The following is a 10,830-nucleotide window of genomic DNA, read 5'->3' on the forward strand; positions in this document are numbered from 1 at the left end:
ATGGAGGTGGTTCAAAAGGCATGGGATGAGCGTGTGAGTCACACGGAGCCATTTCTCATTCTGCACAATAAGCTCAAAACAACCGCGTTGCGACTGTCCGAATGGAGCAAGAAGTTATTCTCCAGTGCCAAGGTTCAACTTCATGCTGCACTCCTCATCATCCTTCGGTTGGATATTGCTCAAGAGGAAAGATCTCTCTCCCCGGAGGAGCGCAACCTTCGCTCCAGGCTCAAGCAGAGGGTTATTAGTCTGGCGGTGCTTGAGCGGACGAGGAAGCGCCAATGCGCCAGGATCGCCAACTTGAGAGAGGGCGACGCCAACACCAAATTCTTCCACCACCGCATTAACGCCCGTAGGCACAAGAATCACATTCATCGGATCAAGCATGCTAATGGTTGGGTGACCGAGCACACAGAGAAAGAGAAGCTAGTTCATGACCCCTTCTCTGAGGTCATGGGGAGGGGAAGCATGAGCAGCAGAGATTTCAATTGGGAGGAGCTTCGTGTCGAGCCTCATGATTTGCAAGGTCTCGACGACACCATCTCTGAGGAGGAGGTTTGGGCTGCCATTAAAGAAATGCCTGGGGATAAGGCGCCCGGTCCAGATGGCTTCACAGGGATTTTTTTCAAGAAGTGTTGGGGAATTATCAAACACACTGTCATGAGGGCTGTTCAGCGCTTCGACTCCCTACATACCTCCACCTGCAGTGGGTCAACTCCGCCAATGTGATCCTCCTGCCAAAAAAGGATGGGGCAGAAGGCATCTCTGATTATAGGCCTATTAGCCTTATCCATGCCGTCGCCAAAATTATTGCCAAAGTTCTCTCGCTTCGTCTTGCTCCCCACATGGATGACCTTGTCTCCAACGCTCAAAGTGCCTTCATCAAGAGACGAAGCATCCAAGACAATTTCATGTACGTCCGGAATCTTGCCCGGCGTCTGCATAAGTGAAAATCTCCCGCCCTCCTCTTCAAGCTGGATATAAAAAAGGCCTTCAACTCGGTCAAGTGGGGATACATTCTCGAGCTTATGCAACATTTGGGGTTCCCCCCTAAATTTAGGGCTTGGATTGCGGCGCTTCTATCCTCATCTTCGTCAGGAATCCTATTAAACGGCGTGCCCGGCCCTCCGATCTTGCATGGGAGTGGATTCCGGCAGGGGGACCCCCTATCCCCCCTCCTTTTTGTCCTGGCGATTGATCCCTTGCATAAGATTCTGGACCTAGCCACTCGGAAAGGGCTTCTTCACAAGCTTCGCGGTCGGGGTGCCATCATGAGAACCTCCCTATATGCGGACGATGCGGCGGTCTTCGTGGCGCCAATCAAGAGGGACATTGACAATCTTGCTGCTATCTTGCGGGGCTTCGGTGACGTGACGGGCCTATGCACCAACTTCCAGAAAAGCTCGGTCGTACCAATTCGTTGCAACCATCTTGATCTTGAGCGCATCCTCACAAGTATGCCGGTGACCCAAGCCTCCTTTCCGGTGAAATACTTGGGCCTTCCGCTTTCGGTGTGGCAGTTGAAGGCAGTGGACTTCCAATACCTTGTCGACAAGGCGGCCGGAAAACTCGTCACTTGGGAAGGCCAAAACATCACTCCTATTGGGCGAACGACCCTTGTCAAGTCGGTCATTTCCTCCCAAGCGGTGTTCTCGATCACACCTCTCATCGTGCCCTCTAGCACGCTGGATAACCTCAACAAGATTGAGAGGGCTTTCCTTTGGTCGGGTGCGGAAAAGACCACGGGAGCCAAATGTAAGGTCAACTGGAATGCGGTTTGCAGACCAAAGGAGTACGGTGGCCTTGGAGTGCTCAATACTGAAAAGTTCGCAAGGGCCTTGCGGTTACGATGGCTATGGTTTGAATGGAAGGAGCCCAGAAAACTTTGGGTTGGCCTTGGCAACCCCTGCACCGTAGAGGACCGTGAGTTCTTCTATGCATCTACGACTATCACCGTCGGGGATGGCGCCAAAACGCCTTTTTGGGACTCCCCTTGGCTTCTTGGTCGTATGCCCAAGGACATTGCACCGCTAATTTTTGAGGCCTCGACAAGAAAGAATTGGAGGGTGCGCGAGGCTCTCAAGGAGAATGCTTGGATCCTCAAAATAAAGCAAGGCACCACTATCTCTGTCAACCACATCTCGGAATTCTTCAACCTTTGGATGCTCTTGCATGACTTCCACCTTGATATGCAAGCGGAAGATGATATCATTTGGAAGCATGCGAACGACGGGATATACACGGCGAGCTCCGCCTACAAGGCTCAGTTTCTTGGCTTGACCCTATCCCCCTTGGACCGTATGGTTTGGAAGGCTTGGGCACCTCCGAAGATTAAATTCTTTGCTTGGTTGGCCTTGCAAGATAGGATTTGGACAGCCAATCGTCTGGAGAAGCGTGGTTGGCAAAACTGTGGCCTTTGCCCGCTTTGCAAGAGGGAACAAGAAACGGGGACACATCTCTTCTTCAAGTGTCGCTACACGCTTAGGCTTTGGAGATTGATCATAGAGCAGCTTGGACTTGCACACATGGACACCTCCGAGTGGCACTTGGATGAAACCGTCAACGCGTGGTGGCAAAAAAGAACCGACAATAATATTCCTAACCGAGACGCAATGGCCTCCCTTACCATGCTCGTTTATTGGGTAATTTGGAACGAGAGAAACGCCCGCGTTTTCCGCCACAAAAGCGCACCGCCGGCGATTCTTCTTACCAACATTTTAGAAGATGCAAAACTATGGGTGACCGCCGGTGCAAAGAAACTAGGGAACATAATAGTGTCCGAGTAATTGCCATGCCGCATTTGTGAGTGCGTTGTAAAAAACTCTAAACTATTCTCTCCCTTATTTAATTGAAGAGGCAAATCTTTTGCCTTCGTTTCAAAAAAAAAATTCCACAGAGTGAGAGCTACAACTGCTACCAACACTGGCCGAGGTGCAGCAAGAGGAAGTGGCAGAGGGAGGGGAAGCACTGATGTACATGCTAAAACAGATGAGCCAGGCACAAGTTCTGGTGTTGTCCGAGGAAATAAGAGACAAAGAAAAAAAAATTCAAACACTGGAACAAGAGGTGCTGGCAGGGGAAGAACTGCTGGAAGAGGTAGAGGAAGAGGTATAGTAGAAGAGGAGCCACTTTACGACCCGATGTTTGGAAATGATGGTGCTACGGGAAGAACTGCACATACCCCTGACCCTAATGCAGACATGAATGCTGAAGAAATCCCTCTATCTCAGCATGCACCACATATGCAACAGGAAGAGTAGCTTTGTGTACTAGTTTATCATCAATGAACTGTTGTTCTGCTCCGGTAGTTCATGAATGAACTTTAGATGTTATGCCCTTTTGAAACTATTTGCATTGAATCTGAATCTGTATGCCCTTTTGATGTACCGAACCTGTTAGTTGCATTAATTGATCTGTTATATGCTGAAGAAATCCCACTATGCCCTTTTGATGTTATGTGATGTCATGTCTTGCACAGAAATAAATTTCTATGCTCTCTCTTCATCATAAAAAAAGGTTAAAAGTCTGTAAGCATATTATGTACGATTATGATCCCAAAAAAGATTTGGTAAAAAATGTTTTGCCTGGGTGCTCAAACTCCACTTGGTTGGGTTTTATGGGATGAGCAGAGGGCGACGGAGTGAGGAGTGGACCCTTCTTGTACCGTGGGTTGGACGTGCTTTTGTTTTGTTTTTGTTTTTTTGCGGGGAAAGATGCTCTATTATTTCTGTGTGAGATGGGGAGTTTGTGCAAAAATCCAGATGCGACGTGGCAGCCGATGTGTAACATGCGGGGCTGTTTTGTAGTCAGCTGTTACATCAAACAAGTTCGTGTATGAGTTTTGTGGGGTTTTCAAGTCTATGTATGAATCTGTTAATTCCGAGCAGGTTGTTGGACCGCGGGTGTAATTAACTCTAGTTAAATTTTGCATGCCGATACGAGTGCTCATTCTTTACATGCGGGATTGTGTTTCCATAATTTCTAAAAATTTAAATGATCCAATTTTGTATTAGAATTTGGAGTAGATATCACATGGGACTAGTTCCCTCTAACATGGGCACCAGTTCACGCGTTGGGTGACCATTTTTGTTTTTCAGAGCTGTAAAACACATATATTTCAAAAGATTTTTTTTAGACACATATATTTCAAAAGATTATTTCCCACGCTGATTGAGATAAAACTCGGCCCGCAAAATCTCGCGCCGAATCCCGGTCGACCCGGAAACTTCCTCGGCACAAATACAGTACGGCGCGATCTGCCGATCATCACACCTCGTCGGCGGCGGCAATGGCGCAGCGGCAGCAGCAGGAAACGAAGGCGATCCCCGTGCGGTCCCTGGACGGCCGCACCACGACCGTGCGGCTGGCTGCCGCCTGCTCCGTCGACGACCTCAAGGCCGCCCTCCGCGCCTCCAACTTCCCTCCCCCGGCCGGCGCCCCCACGTTCCACCTCTTCCTCAAGGGCGCCAAGCTCCTCCCCCAGGCCAAGGTCGGCAACCTCCCCATCTACGCCGGCGACTTCGTCTCCCTCATCCCCTTCACCGCCAAGCCCACCACGCCCGCTCCGTTCGGCCGCCACGCTTTCTCTTCCTCGCCGTGGGCGGCGGCCGGCACAAGGAGGAAGCTTCCGGGTTCATGGAGTGGCGGCGGCGACGACGACGTGTACGCGCCGAATAAGGTGGCGAGACCGTCCTCTTCCTCGTGCAGCAACCATTGCGGCGGCACGGAGCCGCTGGACCCGGCGCAGATGGTGGAGCACCTCCGGCGAGGGCTCGGGAAGCACGGCCAGATCGCGCACGTCGAGCGGATGCCCGGCAGCGAGGCCACGTTCGCCGACGACGACCTACTTCACCGCTTTACAGACGCAATGAGGAGCTGCCTCCGGAGCACCGGCGTGACGAGGCTGTACGCGCACCAGGCGCAGGCCGTGCGCGCCGCCGTCGCCGGCAAGCACGTCGTGGTGTCCACCTCCACGTCCAGCGGCAAGTCGCTCTGCTACAACGTCCCCGTGCTGGAGTCCGTAGTCTCCTCCCCGGCGGCGTGCGCGCTCTACGTGTTCCCGACCAAGGCCCTGGCGCAGGACCAGCTCAAGGCGCTGCTGCAGATGAAGGCCGCGCTCCTCCTCGCCGGCGCTGGTGACTTTGGCGTTGAGATATACGACGGCGACACGCCGGTGCAGGACCGCGCGAGGATCAGGCAGCAAGCGAGGGTGCTCATCACCAACCCGGACATGCTGCACGCCTCCATCCTCCCCTGCCACGGCCAGTTCCGGCGCATACTCTCCGGCCTCGCCCACGTCGTCGTCGACGAGGCGCACACGTACCGCGGCGCGTTCGGCTGCCAAGCCGCGCTCGTGCTGCGACGCCTCCGTCGTCTCTGCGCCGACGTCTACGGCCGCCGCCTCATCTTCGTGTTCTGCACCGCCACGCTGGCCAACCCGCGCGAGCACGTCATGGAGCTCGCCGGGGTGGACGAGATGGAGCTGGTGGACCAGGACGGCAGCCCGCGCGGCGTCAAGCACTTCGTCCTCTGGAACTCCTCGTCGGCCTCAAAGTCGCCGGTGACGGAGGTGTCCCGGCTGGTGGCCGAGATGGTGCAGCACGGGCTGCGGTGCATCGCCTTCTGCAAGACGAGGAAGCTGTGCGAGCAGGTGCTGGCGGCGGCGCGCGAGGTGCTCGAAGAGGCCGTGCCGGCGGCGCCGGAGCTGGCGAGCTCCGTGTGCGTGTACCGGGGCGGGTATGTGGCAAGCGACCGGCGGAAGATCGAGGCGGACCTGTTCAGCGGGCGGCTCCGCGGCGTGGCGGCCACGAACGCGCTGGAGCTGGGCATCGACGTCGGCCACGTCGACGCCACGCTCCACCTCGGCTTCCCCGGCAGCATTGCCAGCCTTTGGCAGCAAGCCGGCAGGTCGGGCCGGCGATCCAAGGACTCCATCGCCGTCTACGTCGCCTTCGACGGCGCCGTGGACCAGTACTTCATGAACTACCCCGACAAGCTCTTCGGCAAGCCGATCGAGCGCTGTCACGTCGACGCGCAGAACCAGAAGGTCCTCCGGCAGCACCTCGCCTGCGCCGCCGTCGAGAACCAGCTCCGATCCGACCGCGACGAGCCCTACTTTGGCTCCACCATGAACGACGCCATCACGTTCTTGAAAGATAAAGGAATCCTCACCATCAATCCAACCGGCGGTAACACGTGGAAGTACGCCGGCCCGGTCAGGCGGCCGTCGCAGTCGGTGAGCATCCGCGCGATCGAGCACGGAAAATTCACGGTGACGGAGACGGCGAGCAAGCGAGTGCTGGAGGAGATCGAGCAGAGCAAGGCCTTCTTCCAGGTGCACGAGGGCGCGGTGTACATGCACCAGGGCGTGAGCTACCTGGTCGACCGGCTCGACCTCTCGTCCAGGACGGCCTACTGCGGCATCAGCATGTCGGAGCTTTGCTACCACACCAAGACCGAAGACTACACCGACATCGACGTTGCCGCCCCCGCCGACCCTAGCGGCGTCCGCGCCGACGAGTGCACGGTGACCACGCGGTGGGTCGGCTACCGCCGGATATTCAAAACGACCGACCAGGTGTCCGACGTCATCCCTCTCCACCTCCCCTCCTACTCCTTCGACACCCAGGCCGTCTGGGCGACGATCCCCCAGACGGTCTGGGCGTCGATCGAGCAGAGCAAGCTGTGGTTCCGGGGCGGGCTACACGGTGCCGCGCACGCCATCCTCAGCATACTGCCGCTGCACATGATGTGCGGCTCCGGCGATCTCGGCACGGAGTGCGTGGATCCCCAGGAGACGCGCAAGCGCGATGACGACCGCGTGGTCGTCCCCGACAGGATCTTGCTGTATGACAAGCACCCCGGCGGCATCGGGCTGGCGTCGCAGGCGAGGACGCTCTTCGGGGACCTCCTCGTGGCGGCGCTAGAGCTCGTGTCGGCGTGCGGCTGCCACAACTCCGACGGGTGCCCGAACTGCGTCCAGTCGTTCGCGTGCCGTGACACTAACAAGAATCTGGACAAGGAGGCTGCCGTGGCGCTGCTCAAGGGTCTCATTCAGTGGCATTCTGAACTGAAGCCTAGTTAAGGTGGATGGAGGCCATCAGATTCACAGCTGAACATGAATGAAAAAATAAAGATGGTACACTAGCTACTTGGTTCTTGCTTAACTGTCATAATATGGGGCAGCAAGTTGAAATTGCAACTCAATAAAACCAAACTTTGTATGCCCAGTTTGGTTGATCATGTAGCGCATGAGGGGAAGTTGATGGCATTTCACACCAGCTAGACATTGTGTTTTGCAGGTTGCATATGCCATATACACAATTATGCTTTAATTCTACCCTCTAATCATCCAAACACTTGGTGCAAGGATATTTTATGCGACTCACGAATTGCAGAGATTGATCGGGCCAAGATTGTCACTGTTATGTGGGCGATTTGGATTTCACGGAATAATATCACGCATGACAAGGCGAGTATAGACCTGATTCAGTCTATGAGGAGAACAAGGGAAGCCCTAGCTTTGGTAGAAATCCCGGTTCAGCATGCGAGGATCTTACCTGGATTTGGTTGGTGAACACCCGATATGAATTGGGTGAAGATCAATTGTGATGCTAGTGTCTCTAGTCTTCAACATAAAAGTGGGCCAGGAGGGATTGCAAGAACTCCTACCGCTTTTTTAGCGGTTTGGAGCAAGCCGTACCCAGACTTCACTGACCCACTTATCGCTGAGGCTTTAGCTCTGCGAGATGGTGTCATTTTTGCTAATCTTCGAGGATTTCCACGAGTGGTGATGGAAGTGGACTGCTTAGAGGTTGTAAACCTCTGGGACTCGCGCCGCTTTTCGCGCTCACTGGTAGCACCGTTACTTCTAGAAATTGAAGAGCTATCTTCATCTTTTTCTTCTTTTATTAGTCAACATGTAATGAGAAATGCTAACACCTCCTCCCACCTGTGTGCAAAACATGCTTGTACACTGGAGGTGACGGGATGTTGGATGGACCCCCGCCCCCTCCCCGCCCTGTTTCCTCTTGACCAGCGTTCTCGCTGGAGCTATTGATGATTGAATAAAGCTCTAAGTTTCCCGCAAAAGGTTTTTTTAAGGATTCCTTTGTCCGCATTCCTTCGGAATTTTATTAACGTCCACCTCAAACCCCTAAAAAAATCCTTTGCTTTTCATACATGATGCAATAAAAAAAACATGAGCCTGGCATTGCAATCCTATGTTTTTTATTTTCCTGTGTTTTTAAAATCTTGCAAATCAAAGAGGCTTCCACACCTCTGAATTTGAAAGGCACGCAATATCTATCACTGATGTTTTGGTTTTGGTTGTACTCTGGGAAATTAAATTTTGCAGTTGGAAGTTAAAAGTTATATGGTGTGTGGGAAAACACACACAACAAGGGTTAATTTGGTGCAAAAGAGAATGGGATGATGAGATGATACATTATTGTGATTTGCAGTCCACTTAGTCCTTGTTTGGTATAGAGAGGTAGGAGGGTGCGTGTGGAGCGGGGTGGGGGCGGGGGGGGGGGGGGGGTCGTTCCGATATGAAAATATGATGTAATGTTTGTTGAGATATTATGCAAGGCTAAATTAAATATGTAGTATTTAGAGAAATCTATAAAATAATAAAATAAACTTGTTTTGTGGCACTCCACAATATAGCGTTATATGTGGGGGGGGGGGGGGGGGGTCGTTACAATATGAAAATATGATGTAATGTTTGTTGAGACATTATGCAAGGCTAAATTAAATATGTAGTATTTAGAGAAATCTATAAAATAATAAAATAAAGTTGTTTTGTGGCACTCCACAATATAGCGTTATAGGGGGGGGGGGGGGGGGTCGTTACAATATGAAAATATGATGTAATGTTTGTTGAGATATTATGCAAGGCTAAATTAAATATGTAGTATTTAGAGAAATCTATAAAATAATAAAATAAAGTTGTTTTGTGGCACTCCACAATATAGCCCCATATATAAGGGGTTATATGGCGCTATATTGTGGAAGGTACCTGATGATCAGACCCGTCGACTTCACGCAACCGGGAAGTTTGTCTAGCAATGATAGCAAATAACAAGATAAGGATCTATGGGCTAAACTCAACTGCTGCGCATGGAGTTTGTTCAAGGAATTTGATGGTCCAGCCGAAGGTTGCCAGCTTATCGATACTGGATTTGAAAAGGTGTCAGTCCATTCGGGGGACAGGTTGTGGTACTGGATATTACATATGGGATTTACAAAGACGTGCCCTTAGCGTTCAACGACGTCAGAAATGGTTGGTGTTACGACTTGCCCTACCCACCCAGGAATTCTCCCTAGACACAACTCAAGTGAGAGGTTAGTCCATGAGCCAGTTCTTCCGTTTGAATCTCTTTTTCCAAGACAAAGTTATGTTCAATTTTGGGACAAGTGTTTGTGTTAATCAGGGATTCCTTGTTCTGATTAACCAGGGACTGTGTCGGAGCTTGATGAGGGAAATGAACGAAGAAAGAGACAAGGACCAAGCATAAAGGGGGAACAGCAAGAACAACCTTGTGGCAAGGCCACCAACAATTTTTTGTACTTGTATTAGGTATGTGCCCGTTTGTTACCACGTGGGCCAAATATCTTATAACACAATAAATGGACCATATGGACGGCAAATCTTGATGCAAAGCAAATAGACAAATGATAATTGTAACTGGCAAACCACTTCCTTTTTGCAAGAACACTGAATGTACTAGTTGTCGTCAGATGTGTATCGTGTGGTGGGAGGTTCTCCTGGCGGTTCCGATGGGCTACTCGTGCGGCGTGGGTGGTGGGCGTGTGGCTGTGGTTTGTTTTTCAAGTTGACAAAACCCTTGCGCGATAAAAATAAGTTGCATGGCGTGGGACTCATACCCGCGACAGTGGCTAGAGATGCAGCGCTGATAAAAATAAGTTATTTATTCATATAAATGCTCCTTTTTCAATTTAATGTTTCCTAAAATATAAAAACATACATCCTCTGTTATATTAGTCTAATATTTTTTCTGAAATGCATTAGTTTATCTGATAACATTCTTGATAAAATGAAAAGACATGATACAATACATATAAGTCAAAAAACTATATGGTTGGTGTTTGTTGAACTTCTGCTTTTGTATTTTGAACACGATCTTTTTCTTAGGAGTTGACCAAGTACTCAAGATTTTTATGGGTAGGAAACATGTAAATTAAAGTACCATTTTGCTAATGGACATCTAGATGTGCTAGTGAACATCTAAGTCTCATGTCATTGATTTTACGCGAAGATTTGTGCAGATTTTTTATCATTTTTATGATTGACTGAGTCACTCAGACGTGCAATAACTAGGGCACATCTAGATGTGCCCTAGACAGAGCCAATAACACATTTGAACTATTTTGTAAGATTAAAATGCAGTCGATTTGGTATAACTCCAAAAACATGCATATCTATCTAAAACTCTATAAAGATTTACAAAAGAAATTCTTAGGTCCCTTTTGGTGTGACGACATCCATCATCGTCTGGTCAGACACATGTGACTAAGTCAGGGGATGCCGAAACATGACAATAAGAAAGAAGAACAAAACCGGTAACGAGGATATCGATATAGTGAGCATGTGATGACTTAAGAGGATACCGATGCATCCCGGGTTTTGTGAAGTATCGTGAAGCAAAGTGAACATCACATGATAATCAAAGGTTCACCGAATATCATTCATATGCTCATAGGGATTGATATGGACGTCCATGGTTCCGTTGTTGGTCATTGAACGAACGGTTTCTTTCATGTCTATGAGTTACCGAACCTACGGGATCACAAGCTTAAGGCAATCAC

General features: G+C 50.6%; 2 protein-coding genes across 2 annotated transcripts; both read left to right on the plus strand.

The window, feature by feature from the left end:
* Positions 1-729, plus strand: LOC141025702 (uncharacterized). The gene has a single exon (XM_073501614.1). The coding sequence runs from the start codon at positions 1-3 to the stop codon at positions 727-729; it is 729 nt and encodes a 242-aa protein (XP_073357715.1).
* A 3,559-nt stretch (positions 730-4,288) lies between these two features.
* LOC109765019 (uncharacterized) lies at positions 4,289-7,084 on the plus strand. The gene has a single exon (XM_020323812.1). It carries the CDS (start codon positions 4,289-4,291, stop codon positions 7,082-7,084), a length of 2,796 nt encoding a protein of 931 aa, XP_020179401.1.
* Positions 7,085-10,830: the final 3,746 nt, after the last annotated feature.

The sequence above is a fragment of the Aegilops tauschii genome, chromosome 6 (genome assembly GCF_002575655.3).
Source record: "Aegilops tauschii subsp. strangulata cultivar AL8/78 chromosome 6, Aet v6.0, whole genome shotgun sequence".
NCBI lineage: Eukaryota > Viridiplantae > Streptophyta > Magnoliopsida > Poales > Poaceae > Aegilops > Aegilops tauschii.

What these genes read in the sequence shown, in the direction of transcription:
- LOC141025702 (XM_073501614.1), top strand. Translation starts at nt 1, where the DNA reads ATGGAGGTGGTTCAAAAGGCATGGGATGAGCGTGTGAGTCACACGGAG.
- LOC109765019 (XM_020323812.1), top strand. Translation starts at nt 4,289, where the DNA reads ATGGCGCAGCGGCAGCAGCAGGAAACGAAGGCGATCCCCGTGCGGTCC.